This window comes from Coturnix japonica, chromosome 1 (assembly GCF_001577835.2).
Source record: "Coturnix japonica isolate 7356 chromosome 1, Coturnix japonica 2.1, whole genome shotgun sequence".
Lineage (NCBI taxonomy): Eukaryota > Metazoa > Chordata > Aves > Galliformes > Phasianidae > Coturnix > Coturnix japonica.
Window position 1 is genome coordinate 109,795,490 of NC_029516.1, and position 25,172 is coordinate 109,820,661.

The 25,172-nt window shown below is 40.5% G+C and overlaps 2 protein-coding genes across 12 annotated transcripts in view; one reads left to right on the forward strand and one right to left on the reverse strand.

Moving 5' to 3' along the window:
- Positions 1-3,907, forward strand: part of AP1S2 (adaptor related protein complex 1 subunit sigma 2) — a 35,277-nt gene extending 31,370 nt beyond the window's left edge. For 7 of the 11 annotated variants that reach the window (XR_001559703.2, XM_032441142.1, XM_015886458.2 and 4 more), the window contains 2 exons: positions 1,063-1,071; positions 1,903-3,907. Coding sequence is in view for 8 of the 11 variants with exons in the window: in XM_015886458.2 (XP_015741944.1) it covers positions 1,063-1,071; positions 1,903-1,950 (57 nt within the window). In the remaining 3 variants the exon portion in view is untranslated. Of the gene's footprint in view, positions 1-983; positions 1,017-1,062; positions 1,072-1,902 lie in introns of those variants that run through there. The other 4 variants (XR_001559700.2, XM_015886466.2, XM_015886541.2 and 1 more) reach the window with 2 other exon arrangements.
- A 1,895-nt stretch (positions 3,908-5,802) lies between these two features.
- Positions 5,803-22,351, reverse strand: ZRSR2 (zinc finger CCCH-type, RNA binding motif and serine/arginine rich 2). The gene is made up of 11 exons (XM_015886779.2): positions 22,302-22,351; positions 20,855-20,934; positions 20,625-20,721; positions 20,246-20,354; positions 19,847-19,933; positions 17,684-17,722; positions 15,957-16,072; positions 12,000-12,213; positions 10,141-10,196; positions 9,841-9,950; positions 5,803-9,205 (listed from the first exon to the last, which is right to left on the reverse strand). The coding sequence occupies exons 1-11, from the start codon at positions 22,349-22,351 to the stop codon at positions 8,724-8,726; spliced, it is 1,440 nt and encodes a 479-aa protein (XP_015742265.1). The 3' UTR covers positions 5,803-8,723.
- Between the last annotated feature and the right edge of the window lie 2,821 nt (positions 22,352-25,172).

Sequence of the window (25,172 nt, forward strand, 5' to 3'; positions counted from 1 at the left end):
GAGTTTTACCAGTGAGGAGTACCTGTGGGCAAGTAGGCAATGTCCTTGAAATACATTGCTTTACTTTCATTGTCAGCTAAGGACCTTGATTTATTTGAAGGAACTTAATCTTGATTTAAGTATATGCCTGGTGAAAATGATCTGCAACTTCTACCAGGCAGCAGGGATGATAATGCTAAATTGCTTTAAAGACTGTAGCAGTGGCGCGCAGTATTTCTTCAGTGTTATTGAGCAACTTTTTTTGGTGCAATTTAATACATACACTGCATCACCACTGGCTAATGTCAACTTTCACTCTTGCTTAATCAACTTAGAACTTGGAAATAATGCTTTATTACACATACTTAAAAGACCTGAAATCTTTGAAGTTAAACTTTGTGGGTTTTTTTTTCCCCGCTTGTATTCTGTTGCTGTAATTGGTTTAAAAGTTTATTTGAAGATTAAGGGTTTGGTTTTTTGGTGCAAAGCTCTTGAAGTTTTTAGAAAGGGAAGAGGCATCTCCATTGAATGCAGAAAAAGTAATAAAAGTAATAGAGCAGTGTCTCTTTCTGGAGGATTTCTTTTAAAATACACAAGTAAATCTTTAAGCCTGCCATACTGTGTCTTCATCAGGGTCACTGTGTTCTAAGCATATTTAAATATTGCATCAGTGGGAAAACTGTGCATCTTTAATACCCTGGGTACTTTGTGTTCAGTTTTAAGTTGCTTTTTCTTCTTGGAGTTTTTTATTTGGGAGCCACTTCCAAGTGCTCAGCAGTGGCCTTTCCCAAGCACTGACTTATTTGCAAGTAAATTTGCTTTAACATATTGTTTTTCTTTCAATGTTAAATAGTCTTATACGCTAACTGAACTTAATGAGGATTGTGAATGTGATCATATTGTGCTACATAGTCGAAATTGGTAGAGACTAAGTTCTGGTGTTTACAAGATTTAAGGCTTTTAATTATGTATTTTACTGACAAATTATTGTTAAAAATATTTAGGAAAGAGTTGAAATATGATTTGTTTGCTGCTTTAACTGCTATCTGCCTTCTTCCTGCTTCATGACATGTCTTGTTTTAGGATGCTAAAGTAAGTTTATTCATACTCTGGATATTAAAACTACTTACGTTTCCGTAAAGACACAGTATCCCTTTTTTTATTTACAATTATATTGTTAATATCTAAGGTATCAAAGTACTTTTTTTAAACGAATTTAATTTATGAATTTAATGAATACAAAACTGATGATAACTCTCTGGAATTGTGTATGAAACTTGCTCTGACTATAAACAAGACTAAGACTAGAATTAATGTAAAATTTGGTATTCTACTGGGTGTAGGAGAATTCAATTTCAATCCTGCCAATTTCTCCACCCTGATCAGTTTATTGGTACCAGCGGTACCAAGGTATCTTGACTTGGTCTTGTGTAAATAAAGCATGGGGCCAGCATAAAAAGTCTTTGCTCTTCATAAAAAGCATGAGGGATACTGTATCTAAGTAGCATGGGTCATTTCATTCGTCCGTTTGTTCATTCTTCCCTAGCAGAGATCCGTGAAACAATTTACCACAAACATAACTGACAAACTTCATTGCAAGATGCTTCCCCATCCTTCCCCCAGTTCATATCTCTATTACCGGGTTGTGATTTGATCCCTGCTGGTGCATCTGAATTGCTTCTTTTTATTATGCTTCAGGGCAATAAAATCTGCCAGCTATTCCTGTGAACCATGGCAATCTAATTAGCAGCACTTTGAAAAGTGCAGCTAATGCCATGTTTGCAAACCACAGCGCTTCTATACTTTCATGTCTTTCAACTTTTCTTCTTTAATTAAGCATCTTTCATACTAACTCTCATGTATGGTACTGTTCAGTAGATGTGCAGGATCCATTCACCACTGTCTCAAATTTTCCCTCCTTAGGAAGCAGAGACCCCACGTAGTGTACTTGAAGAAATTGGATTGACATAAGTCTTCACTTCAGCTGATGACATCTCAGTGTTTCATACTGTAAATGTTCACTGCCTTCATTGTAATGTTTAGCTAATGGTGTAAGATGCTGTTTGTCAGTATTACTGTTTTGCTAAGCTGCTTCATTCAGGCCTACAAGGGAAATACTCCTTTGAAAAGGGAACAAGAAATTAAAGGCCAAAAATCACAAATGAAAGGGAATTGGATTTAAATTGACTCAGTGTCTCTTCTCACTGCATTTATAGGAAAAAAAGAATAATGCATTTAATTTCAGTGAGTGTACTGTTTTTATAAGCAAATGACTTCAGGAAATAAATGTATCATAGACATAGCATATCTAAATGAGAAGAATACATGGACACCTTCAAGTATGAAATATTGTAGAAATTGTGTTTATGCAACCAAAGACTTTTTGTTCATCTGCATTTTTAAGTCCGTAGTTGCGATAATTCTGCTTTTATTCAGTTAACATGTTACAATTGGAAATAACTGTTTACTTCTGAATTTGCCATTATACCAAAGAATCCTGTTAGGATCTGCATATCCAACTGGTTAAAACTGTTAAGGTGGCATTGCTTTTTGCAAGACAACTGCAAACTGATCATTTACTAGCAGCGAAAGTGTATTTACATGTAATTATCTTGATCAAAACTGTGCAAGTTACTATATTCAAGAGGGAATGCATGTAGTTTAAAAAAAAAGAAAAAGAAAAAAAAAATCAAAATAGGGAAACTATTTTTAAAGCAGTACTGGCTTGCTCTGACCATACACACAAGAGAAGGAAGTAGCCTTTTTGACTGTATAGAGAGGTATGTAATGAAAATAGGATACTTTTGAACATGGGAGCTTTACAAAAGGGAGTTTTTATGATTTTCTTTTGATCTTTACAAATTAATTTGTATTTATTCGTGTTTTGTAGTTACGCTTTAATGGGTGTATGAGCGCCTTTAAGAAAAAGTGTCAGCTTTATTTTGACTACTTTTCTTGGCTTACACCTTTCACACGTTGACACATCCCTTAAAAACTGTGCAGTAGAAGCAACTGATTTGCAGTGAGAATTTTGTATACTACGTTCATTGCAAATTGGGTAAAGTGAAATGGAAATAAGAGTTTGCCATTTCTTGCAGCCTCTCAGAAGTTGTACGCTAGAACTGTTTCACTTGAAGAAATTTCTTTGATGTATGCTTTTGAGTTCTGGGAAGGTAGTGGCACGCTTTGGAGTAGCAGAGTGCTACTGTGTGCATGCATGGTCCCTGAGAATGCTCAGCTTGCTTTCTTTCTCTTCCCATCCCAGGAACTTGACTGTAGAATTCAAGCAAGTAGCGCCATATGTGTTTTCACAAAACTTAGCTTTGGCATTGTCGCTGGAAGCAGTCATGTGGTGCTAGCACAAGCAGTTACACAGCCAGCTGTGGCTTAATCTAATCTAGACTAAATGTAACCCACCAGCAAAAGTTTGGCACTGACATTTGTTTCCTGATCCAGATCCCAGTAGAGGTGCTGGTGGCAGCAAAGGGGATGGTAAGGGCAGAGGTGGGCTGGGTCTGGGACTGCAGCTTCAGTGGCTGTTCCAGAGCGGAGCCTAAGAACTTGCAGCATGCAAATGTATCCATTTAAGCCATTTCTGGGATTAAAATATACCAGATTACTCGAGACCATGTTGAACTGAAGGCACACAAGAGCAGTTGTTAGCATTTTAGCCCTGTGCACAAGGGCAGGGATAGATGAGGTTCAGGTGGTGTTTGAAGGACCCTTGGTGTGAGACTGATGTTGTGAAATTACTTTAAGTCAAACCTGAAGCGATTTCCTGTGTATGAAGCATTTTTGAAGTTTACACTGTCACTTGTATGTGCTTGGCTGGGTTAAGCTTTGTTGTGATTGTGACAAATAAACTGTTTGACCTTTGTCGTACTGTCCCATTGGTTTAGTTGTAATAAATGTCCATTTTTACACCATTGCTTTGTGCTTATATGTAATTAGTTTGGATTTTCTGCAGAGGGGGAAAAAAAAAGAAGGCTACTCATTGCTAGTTGAAAAAAAGAGGGGAAATTTATTACAGTGCTTAACTTGCTCTGGAGCACTTTATTAAAAAATGTGCGAGAATACTGTGTCCAAGATTAGTTATTTACAGCCATTTAAATTCTACAGAAAGCAATAAATTAGCAAGTTCTTTGGAAGGCTTATCACACTGAACATGGAATTTATTAGAAAGGATGGTAAAGTGATGCCATAGTCCCATTTCATTTGAAATCAAACCACATACTGATTGAGAGAGGGTTCTAGATGATACAAACTCGCTAGCCAGCTCCTCAAGTGGAATTACGCTCACAATGTTAGAATCCTCAGTTCAGCCCCAGATTTCTCTTGGCTGGAAATTTCCAGCTTTCTAAAAGAACTGAACTTGATATTACCAGCAAAAGCATGGGGAAAGCTTAGTGTGCTAGGGCATTTCCTCAACCTAATGTGAAAGTGAAGTTTTGTGTCTTGAATTTCCTGTCCTAGCAGGAGACGAGCATAATGAGAAGCGAAAAGCATCTGGTAGTTTCTAGATTGTTTAGGTAAAGGATTGTTGGCTTGAATGTCTTCAGTGTAATCGTGGAATCTTTGTTGAAGAGACCTTCCTAACTGCCTGCCATTCCTTCTGAGTCAACGCCGTAGCGATGGTCACGCTGCGGCTGCCTTTGCCAGCTTACCGTGTTCATGGGCTGTGCCTGTACAACTTGCCTTCCAATCCGTCTCATAGTTTTCTGAACCGTAATTTGTCAAAGTTACCTTTTATTTATTTATTTACATGTCGGTGACAGATGCTGCGCTCAGCTGATGCATCAGAGCGGAATAAAAGGATGGATGGAGTAACAGGGAGTTATTTTAATTACAGCAAGCTTACAGTGAAAGCAAAATCAGTGGCGCTTTTTATAAGTGTAATTTACTTCCTTATATCATTTAATTTTTTGACTAGCATAGCCTTTCACATTTTGTAAGAAGTGCTGATTCAGGGCAGGAAGTAAGAACATCTCTGAGCAGGCTCTTGCATTTCTTCTGAAAGCCATTACTTTGCTCATCCTAAGGATGATGCTACTGGTACAGGTATATAAATACACTGAATGTGGTAATGCGCAGCTGAATCCGAGAAAGACATCCTGCTGAAGGATGATGTAATGCTGAAGAAGTTACTTACTTAAAATACATTTCAGACTGTCCGTTTACATGAGCAAGGGAAAAACCTTTGTCTGTGCTTGTTGCCTCTTCGTGAAAATGGATGCCTTCCATTCATCATGTGAGCGTGGGTGAGTCCTCCTGACACCTGTGTGATGATGGCTACTCAGCAAGCATGGCAACCATGATGGGAAGGGAAAAGACTTCAAAGCAGTCACCAGCACAAACCTGAAGGTATGCTGCCTTCCCAGGTGCCTGTGTGCCACCAAGTATTCATGCTGCTGGTGCTTAAGGGAGCTCCTTCTCCCTTTTAGCAGCATTCCCTTCTGCTGCAGGACACCTGCTGTCTTACTGTCTTGAAACATTTTGGGGTAAGCCCCTGGAGTTGGATGATTTTATGAAGTAGCTGGACTTCCACATTCAAGTTCCTGCTCAGGTACCTTACTTCTTCCATAGGAGAATGGTCAGAGCAGCACCCGTTACCCATCCTGACCTCCTCAGCTGTCAGGCCCTGGCAGGAGGGCCCAGCTGCTGCTCTAACCCCCTTCTTGCAGCTCTTGTGTAAATAATGCTTTCATCATCAATCCAAAGCACTTTAGTGATATTTACAAACTTCATAATAAAGTTTGAAAGCAGCTGCTTTAAGCAGTCATTCAAAAAATAAAATAAAAAATAAAAGCACAAATAAAGCTTGACAACTGTTAATGCACTTTATGTAGTCCTTCTATGTGGATCACGCAGAATAGCACAAAGTGAGAACAAGCTATTCCTTGCAAATCTAATCCATCCTGCATTGTTCCGGGCTTTTCTCCTTTGGAGAAAGAAGCTTAACGTTTAGGAATTTTAGTTCAGAGTAAATAGCTCACTTAGCTAATAAGGAAACAAAACCATGCATACGACACTACTTAAGATTATGAAGTATGGAAACAACATTGAACTATATGAACTCTTAACGTCTGAAAACTGGTTGAATTCCAGGTTTCATGCTAACAAAAGCAAGCAAAATGTCAGATCTAAAGCATTTGTTTCAGTGCAATAAGCAGACAGCATGTGAAACCGAACAGTTACAGCTATCAGTCCTACAGCACACAAGTACAGCCAGGGAGTTTGGATCCAGATATCAAGAAAAAAAGCTGAAGGTTTGACCATCAGAGTAGCAGAAATAAGGTACATTTAAATTTTACATGCATCTCTGAGCAAGTTTTATTATTAATATTATAAGAACTTTTTTTTTTTAAATACAGCCGCTCAACTTCCCAGATCCCATTACAAAAATGTGGGGAGAAGAAGCCTTGGAATTCTCACGTGGGTCTTAGTTGGCGCATAGTTCCTAATCCTACAGAGGTCAGCTTCACTTTTTTCACCCGGCTTGTCACAGATATCACAAAATCAGCATCCCACCACACCGGCCTTATCTTCTGGTCAAGCTTAGTAGTTTATTTCCTTCAGATAACCCTCAGCAGCAGCCTGCTGCATGGCATGGGCTATACAACACACTAGAGTGTGTGTTTTAGAATGCCAGTTGCAGGAAGCAAGGCAGCGCCAGTGGCGTGAGGATCTTACTGGCCTGTTAGCGATGCATCTCAGCAAGCAGTAAAATGACAGTTTAGCTGCATGAGTTTGCTGTACTCTGCATAAGTACCCCAACTAGACAAGCGAGCATCCATGAAAAAAATAGAAAACTCAGGGAAGATCTGCATGGTGTAGTCAGAAAAGATACATTATAAAAAACCGGTTGTCGCAAATTTCTCCCATATAGTTTGAAACTTAGTGCTGTCCATTGAAATACGCCTTTCGAGTGAAGTTACCTTTACTTCAAAAGTTATGCCATTGAATTACAGTTCCTACATCTGTTAATAACTAAAACATCTAAATCAAATTAACTAAGCTACCGTTCTGTCTACAGTTATGATAATATATAGTGAAAACTGGGTTTGAACTGAACAACAATATATAGCGCTTTTGTTGTATGACTCCATAGTGGACAACAGTTAAACATGAAAGAAGAAAAGGTATCATCAGCATGCTGGGTGCTATATGCATTAAGAAAAATAATTTTATATTACAATAACAATTTGTAATATATAATAATTTATATATTACAATATATATATTGTAACCAGGAGCAATGTTCATCTGCTCTCAACTGTCCTGGGAAAAAAAAAGAATGCTGTGAGAAATGCTATAGTGAGTTTGGAAATCCAGATTTTTGGTGGGACTTTACGCTGTATTATTGAATCATAACAAATATCTATTTGGGAGCATTTCACATTTGCTTTGGGCTTCTAACAACTTAGAGCTACCTCCTTGAAGGCAGGAATCCCAAATTCTCTAGAGAGGCTGAAGAGAGGGAGGTATCTGCACACAGATCAGGGCAGCTGCACCTTACATACCACAAACTGCTCTCTCCACAAACACACAGATGCCATAAGTGCCTAAGTTAAACACCTGATAAACCGAGTCCATTTAACAGCTTAAATCTTTCATTTAAAAGAGAAATATTTATAAGGACTGTGCTAATTGCAAGTACTTTGCTAACACAGCTGTCATTTCAAGAAAGCTTCATTGTAATAACTTCATTTTTATGTACCCCACTCTCTGCAGTGGCAGTAGGGTGCCTTAAACTGCTTATAATACAAGCCTAAAAGGGCTTCAAATCAAGTCCTCATCTCAGGAAAAAAAATCCAAAACCCTGAAGTATTATTTCAGGTATAAACCTTTCAGTTTCTTTAGCCACTCTGCAACATCTCTGCAGTCATCTTGAGCCTTTACAACTTCATTTGCATGTTTAGTGACCAGATTTAGACTCTCCCTACCGCTCCACCGCAGGTTAAGCAGGAGGTTTCCAACTACAAATGGCATGCAACTAAGAGGTATGAAAACTATTTTCTGTTTTCACTCCAGGATTACAAGTGTGTGGTCTCCTCTCTTACTTGGGGATTAAGGTACTAAATAAGTTGATTGTTTATTTTTTCTGTTCTTCCTACTTGGTTTTAGTCTACTGCAATCCCTACAGGCAATTAGCTCAGCAGCTCAGTCATGGGAGAGAAAAATCCAACACTTACGACCACAAAGCTCCTACTGGGCAACTATTGTACAATCAAACTGTGAAGTCTTTTTAGATCCCTTTTCTCCAAGCATAAGATGATTATATTACTTTGTCTAGAAAGAAAATTCCCATAAACATTTGGTAAACATAAATGGCTCTCTTTTACACAGTCTTCAGTTTGCAGTATGCTGTTGTGCGGATTTACAGCACACTAGCTGTTCTGTACTAACTCCTTACAGGGACAGTAAACACTTAACACACACATAACACGGGCATAAGCATATACCAAAAAAGCTTTACTTCTTTCTATTTTGTACTCAGTATGCATCCAAATGTTGCAGTAGTTCAGAGGGACAGAGTAGCTAGAGTACTTGACATTTACACCTTATATAGGACTTTTAATTTTCTGAAGCTTAGCACACAGTAAACTAGGGTCCTTTATTCGGAAGAAACGTTTTAATGTGCAAGAACACTTTATTTGTAACTCAAATGTATCTGGTGCCCTATTGGAAAGGTTTCTTTGTCAGCTCTACATTTTGATCAGTTAGCAATTTCTTAAAATTATTTCTCACTTTGTTTTGGGAGTTTCACTGTTTCTTCCTCTGCTGCTTGACCTCTTTTTGCCCCTACTCCTGGATCGAGAGGAACTCCGACTTCTGCTCCGACTGCGTGTTCGACTGTAACTTCTGCTCCGACTGCGTCCTCTCCTCTTTCTCCCTCTGCTGCGTGACCTCCTCCTTTCTCGACTTCTTGACCTGCCAGACCGGCGCCTTTTCTTGCTTTTGCGGCGATTCTTTTTTCTCTCAGATTCCCCATTTCTCCGGTAAGAATGATCTGGGCTTGGACTGCCCCTTCTCCTTGATCGGCCATAATAGTCATCACGATGGCTCGATCTGTTTCTCCTTTCAGAGTTTTTAGATAACTGATTAGTCCGTTCTGGAGAAACACGTATGTCTCTATTGGCCTCCCAGAACTCATTGTTTGGATTTTTGAATACATGAAGAAAGTTGCAGTGTTTCCCTCTTGGACACTTCTGCCTTTCAAATAAGCCTGCAACAGATATGGGGTGCTTTTTATGAACCAGACCTGTTAAAACTGCATTATGTACTTAATGGAAAGAAACTTATTGAACTGAATTTTGCTTCTATGAACAGAAAAACATGTACATGAGCACCTATTTTACCCAAGATTACTTCTATGTGTACTTTTCTTGGAATTAACTTTTTAACATATGTTTAAGATGGCTTTTTATGCTTTAGCTTGAAACAATTTTATAAATACTTTTATTAGCCTAAGCTGTCAAAGAATGTACATGGAGCGAAGTCAAGTGCAATAATAACTGCTGATGGTTGAGACACTATTGTTGCTTTTGAAAGAGATAAACTGCTATTTTCTGCACTTCCACCTTATGACTGTTATTATTCTGAAAGCTGGGATCCAAATTTTCTTTTCCAGTACATGGCAAATCTACCAGGATGATATGAACGCATACGTCATATGACAGAGATATTCCCTTTCCTTCCTAAATCTACACAAGCAAATAAGCGTATTTGTCTTTGAAAAAGAAATTAACGTGAACTGAAGCAGTGGGTGAATCAAAGCAACCACTTAACTCCTATTTTTTTCACTTCTAAGCAAACTTTCAATAACACACGTTCTATTTCCTGAGTGTTTATGCAACTCACCACAAATTGCAGTCTTCCACCTTGTCACAGGACAAAATTCACAATGAAGCTGCCGGCCTGCGTACCATCGGCCACTGAACAGAGCAAGAGCTGCCTGACAGTCCTTTTCCCTTTAAAAAGGAAAAAAAACAACAACCCACATAACCAAACATGCAGTGTTATTGCTGTACAATCGTTTCGGATGTTATTTCCCAGTTTTAAGATCTCATTACAGTATGAGAATAAATCATTTGGATTACACCGTTTTCATTACTGGACTCTGCAGTTTAGTTCTGCAACTTGGTAAGACTGAATACTCACGTCTGATACTGGACGTACACATTTCCTCGTAGGTGAGGCTCATAGTTGCAGCTGACCTAAGGAGATTGAAACATTACATTAGGGCAGTGGAAGGCTCATGCTATACAGCAACTCACACGCGTTGAATTGGCAGCCATTCCAATTTATGACAGCACATCAGCGTGAATTTGCACATTAGTTTCTTCTGAACACAGTTTTAGTCAAATACAAGGTTTAGAAAACAAAAAGATCTTCTGCTTTATTTTTGTATGTTTCCAGCATTTTGCTCTGATTGACACTGTGACCTCTGTTCCAGCCTACAAGGCAGCTTGTACTCAGTTGTCTTACACTGAAGAAGTCTGGGTCAACCCTACTCCACAACAACCAAATACAGTCATCCTATTCAAGATAAGTAACAATGTCAATGCAAGAACAAGTAAGAACGACATCATGATAGGCATGTTTGGGTGGGAAAAGAGAAGAAGCGTGTCTTGTCAAGACCTGCCAGATTCTGGACTAGCTTCCCAGAAAAAACAGTAAGAATAAAACCTTAGGCCATGTTGGAAATGGAAGTCAGTTGAAAGAGGGATGTGCGTTACATGAGTGTAAATGGTAGCAGAGACTCAACCACAGTTGAGATTCTGGCTGTCAACACATAATTTCTAAGCACCTCTAATAAAACAAGAACGCCTCCAAAAAATCAAATTAGAGTTGCACAATTGCTTCAAATGCTAAGAAAGCCTTGACTAGAAGCTCTTACCTCATGATTAGCTACAAGGACCCAAATACATGCAACGCAGCAGATAGCTGCATGTAACACAACCAAGATACTACTACCTTAAGGATGTGAGTTTGATGGTAAGACTTTGACCCTTGAGTCAAAGTATGGGGACGTGGGAGTGGATTCTCATCCAAATAAGTGAAGGTTTCTTAGAAAGGTGACTGAGAATTCACTGATTTTACTTAACTTTCCTCTTGCTTGAGATGCTAGTATAATCTCTGTCCTGAGGCAGTTGTCAATACAGGGAAACAAAAAGAGAAAAGGCACTTCATGCCTCCTGGTCACTACAGAAAATCACTTGGCAATGGCAAGCAAAAAGGGATGCTTCGCTAAGTTCTGTTACAAGGAGATTCTACCATCCGAGCTGTACATTTTAGTGCAACAAGGCATCATTCATCTCGAGGTCTATACTTACAAGTCCCTCATTTTTCCTCATTAGAAATCATAATCTTTATAAGGGGAAAATATATATGTATATATGTATCCAGAAACCAGATACAGAAATTAAGGGTGGATGACAAACCTCAACACCATTTAAATAGCATCTTTACAAGATGGCCAGTTCAAAGTAATTCTTGCTACTGAAGTATATACTACCTTTTAACTTCATTGTTGAGTTTATTGCTTCAGTTCTACAATGACACTGCTTGGGCGCATACTCCAAATGAGTTATCATCTTTCCTTCAGCATAGTTCTAAGTTGCACAGTGACAATAAGTAGCAATAACAGCCCATACATCTTTACGTCATGTAACAGTCTTAATTCACAGGCCCCCTGGGCTTATCACAGGCTAAACAGAGAAGGGATTATGAGTTACATGGACTCTTATTCTGTATGAATATCTGGCAGTATAAAAGCACAAGTTTTATAACAACTCAAGAGAATGGGAGAGAAGATTCACCCAGAATGCTCTGCAGAAGCACTGAGAAGTTTACAGGTGTCATGAAAGATGTACAGTTGAGAGCAGACACAATATAGATCCTCTGAAGTACATGGGATTTACCTAGACCATACTGCACTGAATTCCCTAAAGGCTAGTAAAACACAGCTGACGCGGTATATGTTCAGAATTTACAAGCTGTTACACTCGTATGCATACCTTGAATTGAACAACCTTCCCCACATTCTGAAACTCAGGGAGCACGTCCTCGTAGAACTCTAGGAACTGTTGATAGGTCTCCTCGTCACTGTACTCGAGGCTTGCATCGGTGTCGTAGTCATCCCTTCGACACTGCTCCATGCCAAAAGTAATGAACATCCCTCGCACAAGCAGTGTCTTACTAGATGTAGGATAGTTATGCTTACGGGAACACCTGGATGATAGTAGAGAAGGAAGAAAAATATTTGCACTTTTGACAGAAGATGCACTTGTTGAAACTTCGAACACTCACCATTTTGAAAGAGTTAGTACAAAAATAAAAATTCACTAGCAGAATATCAATGTATTTCAAGTATTAAGACAGATCTTTAGGAGGGAGGACTTTTACTGGTGGTGTTCTCAACACATGGGGAAGAAGAGATTGTGAAGAGGTGAGAGGGGTGCCAAAACAAAGGCATGTCTAGACTCATAGTTGGATGAGACTGACTTTTTCCACTTAGAGAGCTTACTACAAACAAGCCCTATCTAAAGTCTGCATCTTCTTGGCAGCTACATAAGTACTGGATCTCCCTCACTGTGCATCATCTTCAGGCTACCTCCCTCCCATGCTGAAATTCAGTTCTCCCCCACAGACCTTTAGATTCGCTAAGATCACGGATGGTAGACTCCATGTTTACTTCAGCATGCTTTATGATTGCTGTTTCAAACACCTCACAGACTAAGTGGATCAGATGCTCCCCAGCATGCTTCTCCTTTCTATGATGTGATCAGAACGACTGTCAAGACTAGTCTACTCTCATATTTAGCAGTGGCAAAGCAACAGAAAAACTGGGGGGGGGAGACCAGGTCTTGAAACCAGCAATTGCAGTCCTGCTGACTCATGTTCAAACAAAATGTCTAGTTATTAGAGCCTTCTTCCATTATCTCTTTGAAAGTGAAATGTCTAGGCTAGTTAGCCACTCCTCCTGCCAAAGCTGTTCTTCATTTTTGATCACCTTATTGTCCTTCTGTGTTCTTGCCTTTTACCACTTTTCCAATACAAAGCACCCACAGTAATATACAGGAATCAAGAATGAAAGTATCACAGATTTAACAGTAGACAAAGAAGAGAATTCTGGAGACTACATGCTTTTATTTTATTTTTCAAAGATGCAGCATATGTAAGCTAATCAAGATGAAAAACACCATCTGACACGCCAGGCTTTCACTAAAAGCAGAAATCAATTGTATTCTGCCCAAATACATTAGCCAGAGCTAAAGTAGAAATCACTTTAACCAACAGAACCAGAATGTATCATCAGTATCAACAGCATTGTATTACATGTATTACAGTATCAACTGTAACATTGCTTCAATTCCAGCCAGGCAATGGTTTTGTCTAGTTCCATCATGAAAAACAGAAACCCACCCAAATAAATAGAAGTAATTTATCATAAAATCATAGAATGGCTTGGGTTGGAAGAGACCTCATCAAGTTCCAATCCCCTCGCCACTGTCAGGGTTCCCAACTGCTAGATCAAGCACTAGATCAAGCTACTCAAAGCCCCAACCAACCTGGCCTTGAACACCTCCAGGGATGAGGCATCCACAACCTCTCTGGGCAACAAATTCCAGCACCTCGCCACTCTCGTAAAACTTCCCCCTGAGATATAATGCAAAACTTCTCTCCTTTAGTTTAAAACCATTCTTCCTTGTCCCATCACTATCTACCTGTGCAAAAAGTATATTTCCTTCCTGTTTATAATCTGTCCTTAAATACAAGAAGGCCATAGTGAGGTCTCCCCGCAGCCTTCTTTTCTCCACTGAGCACATCCAGCTCCTTCAGTCTATCTTCATAGGAGAGGTCCTCCAGCCTCCTGGTCATCTTTGCGGCCCTCCTCTAGACCCTCTCCAAGAGTTCCACATCCTTTATGTGATGGGGGTCCCAGACCTGGACACAGTACTCCAGAAGGGGACTCAGAAATTAGGAGGGGAACAATCACCTCCCTCTCCCTGCTGGCCACCCCTCTTCTGATACAGCCCAGGATACTGTTGGCCTTCTGGGCTGCAAGTGCACACTACTGGCTCATATTAAATTTTGCATCTAGAAGATCGCTATGTCCTCCTCCACAGGGCTTCACTCAAGTTCTTCTCCCAGTCTGTATACATCCCTGGGATTACTCAGACCCAGGTGCAAAACTTTGCACTTCACTTTGTTGAACATCATTTGGTTCACATGGGCCCCCCTTCCAAGTGTATCAAGGTCCTTCCAGATGGCATCTCTTTCTCCTGCTGTATCAATGGTACTGCCCAGCTTGGTGTCATCAGCAATCCTGCTGAGGGTGCAGTTGATCCCATCATCTATGTGATTGATCAAAATGTTAAAGAGTACCAGTCCCAACACAGATGCCTGTGGGACACCACTCGTCACCAGCCTCCACCTGGACACAGAACCATTGACCACAACCCTGTCTGCAACCTTGCAGCAAAAATTCCTTATCCAGCAAACAGTCCACCTTTCAAATCTATATCTCTTCAATTTAGAGATAATGACGTGGTGAAGGACCATGTCAAAGGTCTTGTACAAGTTAAAGTAGATGCCATCAGTTGCCTTCACTTTGTCCACCAATGCCATTACTCCATCACAGAAGGTCACCAGATTGGACAGGCACAACCTTCCCTTGGTGAAGCCAAGCTGGCTGTCTTGAATCACTTGCTCATGTGCTTTAACATGTCTTCCAGGAGGATCTGTTCCATGATCTTCCCAGGCATAGAGGTGAAGCTCAACAACCTGTAGTTCCCTGGGTCCTCCTTCCTCCTCTTATAAATGGGAGTGATGTTTCCCTTTTTCCAGTCACCAGGGACTCTGACTACTGCCATGCCTTTTCAAATATGATGGAGTGGCTCAGCAACCACATCAGCCAGCATCCTTAGAACTATGGGATGCATATCATCCAGTTGCTTACTTCCTATGCTGCATGCACTGGTATAGAGGCACTTTGGTTGGGCTTTCAGACATATTACCTTCCTAGAGGACCCCTCCCACAAACACCTTGGTCAAATCCGAGGTCTTCCCCCACTGCTTCCTAAAGTAACAGTGTTCCCTGGCTATCTGTCACTCAGTAGTACACCCACTCCCATAGCACTAGTTTAAAACCCCGGTGATGAACCCAGCCAGCTTGTTGCCAGGTATATTCTTGCCCCTCCTGGTCAGTTGTGTCCCATCCCATATCAACATTCCTGGTTTGTCAAAGGTGTGTCCTAGATCATAGAACCCATAGCCTTCAGCATGACACCATCCATGCAGCCAGTCATTCAACTGATCCGTTCTCCTCCTTCTCCCAGATCCCAGTCTCCATCTGGCAGGACTAAGGAGAACACTACCTGCATTCCTCATCCCTTCAATATCCTTCCAACTGACATAACGTCTTCTTTGATATTTTTTTAATTTCCTGATCACAGCCTCATGCAACCCAGCTTGAAAGACGAGCAGGCGGTAGCAGTCAATCGACTTTATAATATCTATTATCTTCTTCTTGGTGTCCCAGATGTGGTTCCCAGAAAGCAGCAAACCTCTAGTCTAGAGAGGTAATCCAGGTGGTAGATGGATGCCTCAGTGCCTCACAGCAAAGAATCTCCTTCGCCTGTTTTAGTGGCACCAGTCATGACTTGAGTCCTTGGTTGTACTTTCTAAGGTGATCAGCCCTTTTGTATCCACGGGGGGGTGACCCCACTTCTCCCAGCTCCACCCTCACCACATCAGAGCGCTGCCGATAGGGGAAGGTTAATGGCTCCCTCAATCGCTGAGGCAATCCCTTGCTTTGGCATGGAATGTGCTTACCCTAGAGACAAGTGCCTCACAGAAAAGGCATCCTTTATAAAGCAAGATCAAGATTCTTTTCAGTTTGCTCACAAGCTAATGAAGCTGCCTTCCACCACTCAAAAAAATTCATGTGCTGGTAATATTCAATTGATTACCTGTCTCCAAATCGGCAGGAACCTGTTTTGATATAAAACGGGCAATTTGCTCTATCCTTCTCTGTTCCTATATTCTCCGGGGGCTCTGGGTTATGCCAGGTCACACCATTCTCCAGCTGTGGAAAAAGAAAAAGCATTGAAACAAAATTAAGAAATGTTTTCTTCTGCTAAACAAAGTTTCTTAAGATTTCATAACCCAAAGAACTGTAGTAATAATTTGCTCCTCGGTCAACTATTTCATTTGGAATCCACAAGAATAATGAATATTTTGACAGGCTCTTCCCATTCAGCTAAGCCTGTCTGGTACTTCATGCCAGTATGCACTGAGCAGCACTTTTTACATCTGGCAGATAAAAATACAGGACTACTTACTTGCCTGCCTTTGCAACAGCTCAAAGCTCAGTAATTTTATCGCTGTCACTTTTTATGCAGTTAGGAAACGCTCATATAAAAGTAACCTGTAATTCTGTAACCAGAATTAAAAACAATTAAATTCACAGTACTGGAACTAAAAGCCTCAATACTGCTCATCTCAGGCAATCAAATGAAGATTTCTATAATCCAGATTGGGATAATCAATGTACAGGCATGAGATGACTATCAATAAAGCACATTTTTAGAAATAAATTTTCATTTTCTTGGCCAAAAGATCCGTGTAGCCAACTACACGTGTAGTCATTATAGATCAACTGAAAACTGTTCATTTACAAGCAGAACTGATCCTGCAACCAGTTCTACTCGTGACTTTCAGCCGTAATTTCTTCTCAACAAAACAGCACCATCACTTCAACAGCATGGAAGCAGCAGAACTCTGAAGTGACTGATACCATGCAAAGACTCTAATTCACCACATTTCTGTCTATCCCCTTACTGAAATGGCTGTTAACACATCTGAAGTGCTGGGCAGGTAATAGCTCAGAGCATTTTTCTACTCATATTCAAAAATAAAGAGTCAGACTGTGTACCTAAAGACCCATTTAAATGCAATTCAGAACTGAATACTACTCCAAAGCAGTCAGTGGCAATCAACACTCAATGGGTAACACTCAGTTATAACTTAAATTTCAGATTTACGCAGAATTTTAAGCAGAACATGACTATTCAAAATACTCAATTGTGTATCCATATATACTGGCATAAAAAGTCAAGTTATCTTCTAAGGAAATATGAAAAACCAAATTCATACTCTCTTAGGTTCAAATGAATTTCCCTTACTACACACTGCCAGCGTGAAATACATGCTATTCCAGGCACTCTGGTAGTCACCTTCTCCCCAGACTGTTTTTTACTCTTCAGGATCTGTGCTTTCCTATGCTGCTGACTGGTTTATTTAGTCTACCATCTGCTCAAAAACCAAGTTAGTCTCACAGCTTGGAAGGACTGGCAGCTTTGTTTAGAAATTTAATTCGTAAGTACACTGATACTAGTTTCTGTTGTTGCTGTTTCTTTAAAAATAGAGAACACATCAGTATTTCCAGGTTCATTCTTGACTCACATCCCCCGAACAAGAATGAGCACGCACAACTGCACTGCCGTCAACCACTCAGAAATAGACTTAATTATATTCCATCTAGTAAATAATTGTTTACAGCTCACGCAAACCACAACACATTAAATTTATTACAGCCATTGGGTTCTTGACAGCAGATGGACAACACGCTGCAAGGCAAACACTGAATAGCAATTAAATTATTTTTCAGTTCTTTTTTGAAGAAGACAGAGCATACCTGGCTTTCAGCTTGATCCAGCATCTTCTGCACAGCTGCCTATAAATGGTGCAAACACAGGACTAGTGAAAACCCCACGGACAGGCAAAACATCTGGTTTCTTTAGTTAAGAACCTAATTTACAATACCCCATGATTATGCACAGTGAATGTTTGATGGGGCTTGCTTGAAAACCCTAAGTTTTATTTTTGCTTTGAAGGATTTCACATGCTACAAAGCCATTAAACGGTACATCAGACTAAACTTTCGTGTAGATGATTTTCTAATCAAAATACTAGACAGCTTCAAAATTCTCCTTTTATCGAAACTAACTGAACTACTGAACACTTAAATTCACCTTTCCATCAGGGACTCAATGCAGTTACAGTTGAATTCGTAGTCATATAGCTGTGCTAAGCTTTTTGACCAAGACTATTCTATGCAGCACAGAAAAGCATGTTATTTAGTAAGGCCTTTCTTAAACCCAACTCTGTTGGGTTGAATTCATAAACCCATTAAGCTCGGCTGTATCTAGTCTTTTAAACACGAGTAAAACAATGAGAATATTCTTTCCTTTTCCTCTAACTGGGCTAAGCAATGCAACAGTCATGTTCCAAGACAAACTAGAAATCAATCCTCACAAAATTATTCCAGGAAGTTTAAAGAATACAAAGACACTGAGATGTTACCAATACAAGAAAAATACACTGGCGTTGTTCTAATTTGGAACATCACAGAATCACAAAATCAGAGGGGCTGGAAGGGACCTCTAGAGATCATCTAGTTCCAACCCCCCTGCCAAAGCAGGTTCATTAGGCATAATAAGATAATAAATTAAAAAAGAGGAACAGAAAGTTAGAAAAAAATGTAATTGGACATGAAGTCAACAAACAAACCTAGAAACTATTTTCCCATCCTAAGGAGCAAAAAAAGCCATCTTTTCTATCAGTCAAAATTTGAATAAGCTCCGGTCTGAAGAGAGGCCAAATCAATGAACTAACTTTCCACTGCCAAAACATGTAGCTCCACTCCCTGCTGAACACTCTGGGTGATTGTCAGCACCCTCCTAGAGCCAATATTGCTCACTATACCAGTAACATAGTAATACAGAAAGAAAACAAATTATTTTAAAGAATTTTTTTTTTTTTAAAAAAGAAAAAAAACAGTTTCCAGCTAGTTTAGGAAACCAACTTAGGCCACTGAGGACTGAGCAAACTTAGCCATGAGAAAAGGTTAGGCCACAAAACCCTGCTGTTACCAAGTCATAGTTCTAAGAGAACTACATCTCAGCCTTCAATAAAGGGGGAGACCATCACTTTCTCTCCCTACTCTGCAAGTAAAGGAAAGGACATGTAACACAAGAGGAAGACAGACGGGAAATACAACTGCTGTTCTTTTTCCTTCATCATGATTATATTACGTAACAAGTGAAGCAATCAACTATTAAATGCAGGAGACAATACCATTTGCTCATGTCTATTCCCCAACTGTAGTTAAAAGACACCTCCCAGCAGTAGTACTGAACCTGAATCTTTTCCTAACATGGAGAAGCTGATATGTCACAGATGCAATCACCCTTTACTGGTGATAGGCCAGTCCTCATTTTTTATGGCATCTTACACCCAAGTTATTCAACTCCTAAAACTTGAAAAGAATGTATACTTAAAAGAAATGTTATAAATTACTAGCACGTTCAGCATAACATTTTTGTCCATTTAATGTGCTCTGAAAAAAAAAGATACGTCCTGTTGGATGATTCAGGTAAAGAAGAGCTGTAATGTATCTTTGGATTAAGAACTCTGTTAAGGAACAGCAGAAATATAACTCTATATCCTCACTGGGAATTTTCTTCACCACCAAGTTCAACTGGGACATTAAATAAGGACTATCTTTACTGTAAAATGTAAAAAGCACAAATACCAGAAAATGCATTCACGGTGTGCCCCTGGTGTAAAAAGGTACATAGAGATGCATTAGAATCAGTTGTCCTTCTTAGGTAAATGGAATTACTAGATCTTCTTCAACAGTGAAGTATAATTTCAGCAATTTAGAACAAACAAAAGTAATTAACAGATTCATGCACTCATAATTAGATTAAAATCTCTTTTCAGCATGCATTGACTAGTACACCATATAATGCAAGAGGATATGTAGTATGTTTATCCTCCCACTGCCAGGAATCACCTCTCTTTCTCTCTTCTCCTGTTGCTTCTGCTGTGCCACCTCTCTCTCTTTTCTTTGCTGCTCTTCCCATTCTTCTTTGATCTTTCTCTTTAAGATAAAAAATGAAAAAGTTACTCAAGGAAACAAATAAATACTTTATAATCACTGAAATCAAACTCAAAACTATCACACTTTATTTTGACTCTTTGATCATAAGATACCATATCTCTTACCAAAAAACCCATTACATGAGTTTTTTAGCATCTTTTAAATTTTGCTCTTCTAGAATGAAATAAAGAAAAGCGCTTACATTTTTAGCCATATCAACATCAACAAAACTTGGTACAGTAGAGCAGAAGATATTAAAGTTATTACTAAATCTTCCCTATTACCAGATATAACACTAAGTTTATATATCACCTCTTCTTCCTCTTGACGTTTTCTTGCAGCCTCTTCTTTTTCTTTCTTAAGCTTGAACTCTTCTTGAGCCTTTTCTTCTCTCAGCAACCACTGCTCGTGTAGTTTTTGTCTACCAATGAAACCACATACCTCTCAGGCAAATGTTCATGATTACCCATAACAGATGCAGTGACTGTGCATATAACTGAAATTTGTTAGTTTGGCATTATCAGCAGTTTATCAATATATAATATAAAAATATTCATCAAAATTCACACTCTAGAGAACTCCCATGAAACACAGAATATAGACTGAAGATTCTATTTAATATACAAAATACATTGTTACTTTTCAAAGCATCAACATGCATTTGACATATGCTGGTTTCTAGTTTTTTCACCTTTCTGCCTCAAGTTTTTTTTCTTCTTCCTCATCTTCCTCTTCTTCGAGCTCCTCCTCTTCCTCCTCTGACACTGATTCATCTTTTTCTGTAGCTTCTGAGAAAAGACAAAAGAAAAAATGCACCCAAGTGGACACTACATTCATCAAATGTATGCATATATATATCCTTTATTTAAAATAAATCACTACCAGTTCAACTGGAACTATACAATTTTTTTTTGCTCTTACCTGAGTCTCTCAATTTGGCAAGTGCCTGCCGCTTTTTTTTCCTCTTTTCTTTCTTCAGAATGGCTCTGTATTTCTGATGGCTGAAGATGAGAAATTATTTATGTTACCACAGCCTAACAAAGACGTTTCAGTGTCATACATGCACTCAACTGCATCATCAGCATAAGCCTCCACAATTTCAAAATAAACATATTTATATGAAATATAACTCTACAGGGATGTCTGACATGGCACAACAGTTGCCAGAGATCACAGAATCATAGAAGGATTTGGGTTGAAAAGGACCTTTGAGATCATCTAGTTCCAATCCCTCTGCTATAGGAAGGGACACCTCCCTCTAGACCAGGTTGCTCAAAGCCCCATCCAGCCTGGGCATATAGTCCTCAGGCTCTCTTTTCCTCTATGGGATCTTGGCCACACTCATGCCTAGCGTGTCAGTTTGCCTGACAGCTCTGTGTGGCTGCCAGGAAGCAGCACCTTGTTTTCATTTCCCTGGCTGCCCAGGGAGGTGGTGGAGTCTCCTTCTCTGGAGATATTCAAGACTCACCTGGACACCTACCTGTGTGACGTGGTGTAGGGAGCCTGCTTTGGCAGGGGGGTTGGACTCAATGATCTCTAGAGGTCCCTTCCAACCCCTACAATTCTGTGATTCTGTGATTATGCACAACATCTTTTCACATACGTAAAAATCTTCTCGTGCCACCTCTTCTCTGTCCTTTTTTATTTCTAGCTCCATTACTTCTAGTCAGTTGGTAATGACAAGGATGATCTTCAACTCTTCCCGCTGCCATGCCAAATAGTGACAGCAGACCAAAAGCCTCAATTTTAGACCATGTAATTAAACAAAAATCTGAATACTCACTCCTCTGCTTATGGTTATTTGCAGCTTCACAACCTGCACGACACTGCATGCCACTCATAGCACTGTGGTGGTTACCCAGGAAGCTGAGTGCCCGAAAGATGCATCACAGAATGACCCGGGTTGGAAGGGACCTCAAGGATCATGTAGTTCCAACCCCCCTGCCTGGCAGGGCCACCAAACATACACCTTTACTAGATCAGGTTGCCCAGGGCCCGCTCCAACCTGGTCTTGAACACCTCCAAGGACGGGGCAACCACAACCTCCTGGGCAGGCCTGTTCCAGGCCTACCACCTCCTGGAAAGAACTTCACGCCTAAACATCCAACCTAAAGAGCTTCCCTCTTTTAACTTGGATCAATTTCCCCTAGTTCTGCTATTGTCAGCCCTTTCGAAGACTACATGCTCAGCTTTCTGCCTTGGCTCACACGAGCCCAGAATCTCCTGTAATGCCCACGACTAGGGAGCAATCTCCCCCTCTTAAACGGACGCCTAAGCCTGACACAAAAACACCCGTGCCCAGCTCTCAGGTGTCACCCCACACTCCCAGCTCCGGCCCCATCCCGTTCCCGTTCCCGTTCCCCATCACGGGCAGCGCCGCCGGTTCATTCCCAGCGCTCGGGGCGGAGGGGCGGCCATGGCGGCACGTAGCTGCGCCACTCCCAGGCCCGGCCGCGAGGCGGCTTCCATCCGGCCTACCGCGCAGCCGAGCGGCCTCCTTTGGAATCAGGCCATGGCCCTACGTAGAGATCCCCGTGCTCTTCCCATTCCTCCTCGATGCCGATGGGGGAAGCCGCCGGCGCGGGCGCAAGCCGTCTTTACCTCAAGCTTCCCAGAGGGACTCCGCAGCAACATGGGCGCCGCCATCTTGCGTTCCCAACGGGATGTCACGTGAGTCCGCGGCGGAAGGGCGCAAAATCCCTTCCGGTAGCCGGAATGATCCCATTAGTGGCATTGAGGGCGGAGATGGAGCCCTGTTGTTGGAGTGCGGCAGGCGCCTTGCAAGGCAATGCGTTACGTTTCGGCTTATTAAAGTGCTCACACGGAAAGGAGATCGATCCAGGACAATGAGTCTCCTATCGTTTTCCCAGCTGTGCTGAGTGAAGCTGTGTGTGTTGTGCCCAGGGGTTCTATTGCATAGAGCTGCTGATGGTGAAGCCTGACAGTGCAGAACACTTGTGCTCTTCATTAACAGCACGATATCTCTTATTATTCATAAGGAATCACAGAATGACCGGGTTGAAGGGATCCTCAAGATCATGTGTTCCAAACCCCCCTGCCTGGCAGGGCACCAAACAATACCACATTACTAGATCAGGTTGCCCAGGCCCCAACCAACTGGCCTTGAACCCTCCAACGGACGGGGCACCACAACCTCCATGGACACCTGTTCCAGGGCCTAACCACTCTCCTAGTGAAGAACTTCCCCCTAACATCCAACCTAAATCTTACCTCCTTCAACTTAAAACCATTTCCCCGTGTCCCGCTATTGTCAGCCTTTTTGAAGAAGCTCAAAGCTACTGTGGCTACTGTATTCAGCAGCTCTATTTGCCCATCAATCAAGGAATACTCAGACAATGACCTTTCCAGTGGGTACTTCACCATGCTTCAAGTTGTGCATTGCCTTTTTAAATGGACTTGACAGTGCTATTTTACTGTTTACTTGTGCAGAATCTACATGTTAAAGCAAGATATAATTTGCAGCTCTAGATACAGAAGATGGCAGTATTGTGCATTTTAGAACTGATGAATCGTACTCATTCATGTTTTGTAAAAAACATATTCCAAACAATCATATTTCATTTAGGACTTACAACTTTTCTTCATTCTTTTAGTAGAGTCATAACAACTTTTCTTTAAACTGTCTCTAACTCAACATTGAGAAGTTCAGCCATTTATTTCATTAGTATCATTCATTTCATTAAGTGCAGTGAAAGTGTTTTTGTCAGAAAGAAACAAATACTGCCATTCCAGGTTGGCTAGATCCATTTACGTGTCCAAAATAATGTAGATTTCTGGCCTGTAATTGTTAGCCTTTATACTGGAGTTGGAGAACAGACACCTCTCCACATATGGTTTATTTCTGTGGAAAAGAATGTTCACAGAACACGCTCTTCTGTGTTTCCCAAAGAAAAATATGCATACACTGTATGGTTATATAGACTCATGGAATCTTTTGAATTAGGAGGGACACTAAAAGGCCATCTAGTCCAACAGCCCTACAATGAACAGGCACACCTACAGCTCCATCAGGGTGCTCAGAGCCCCATCCAACCTGACCTTGAGTGTCTCCAGGGATGAGACTTCCACCACCTCTCCAGGCAACTTGTGCCAGTGCCTCTTCATCCTTACTGTAAAATAAAACCTTCTTTTTGCCCAATCTGAATCTCCCCTCTTATAGTTTAAAACCCTTTCCCCTTGTTCTATCACAACAGACCCTGCCAAAGAGTCAGTCCCCTTCCTTCTGGTAGTCCCAGTGCTTTTCACTGCAAAGTGCCTGTTTAAAGGCAATATATGAAAAATCTAGAGGGCAAATCCTTCCCACGCCTGCTAGCTAATGGCTACACTACCTTATCAAGGGGTAAATATTTTCTAGATACTGTCTACTCCTGTGAGCACTGACAGAAACTCTGTAAACATTGTAAGATACTGTAGAGTACTTTTCCAATATTTTAGTGATAACAGTGATTATGGGCCACGTCCCACACTCGGTTCCCCCAAAAGTTAACAAAAAACTCCCATTTCAAGACTTAGGCTGCACCTATAAAAGCCAGAACCGATCTTTTCAATGCTGCTGACATTCCTGTAGATGTTCATCTCACCAGCTTCTGAAATCTTCAGCGGATGCACAGCACTGCGCTCAAGGAACTGCAAAGCTCTTGTACAACCAGACCTGCATTTCTCTAGGTAGATTTCCATGAGTGACTAATGCTGACAGTAGCACATTGACTCTTTCCTCATAAGAGTTGAACACAACTATTTAAGACTAAAGATTAACTTCCTCAGAGTTCAAAACTGTTAATTTGTCGAATTTGAAAACTGAGGGTAAGTTTGGCCATAGCTGTTAATTAACTTATATGACAGCTATCAATATTTTACTTTCCTGGGATTTTTCCATTTTGAAGACATTGAAAAAAGCAGAAAAGTGCATTGCTAATCAGATTGAGAGAATGGAAGGGTTTTGTTTTGCAATATGAGATAGTCTTTAAGTCTCAGTCCTTTCTTAATTTGTTTAGGAGTCTGAATTACAGTATACTGTTAAATATACTCGTACAGACTATAGAACTTCTGGAGGTCACAAGCACTGAAAAAAATGATACTGCTATTTTCAGTCAGCAGACGAATTTGCTGAGTACAAGAAGAGAAATAGTTCTTTGCAATAATTCAATGATACTTTTAAATTGATGACTGTGCATAGGATTCTATAGGCAAATGCTTTAAGTTGAGCCAGGTGAGGTTT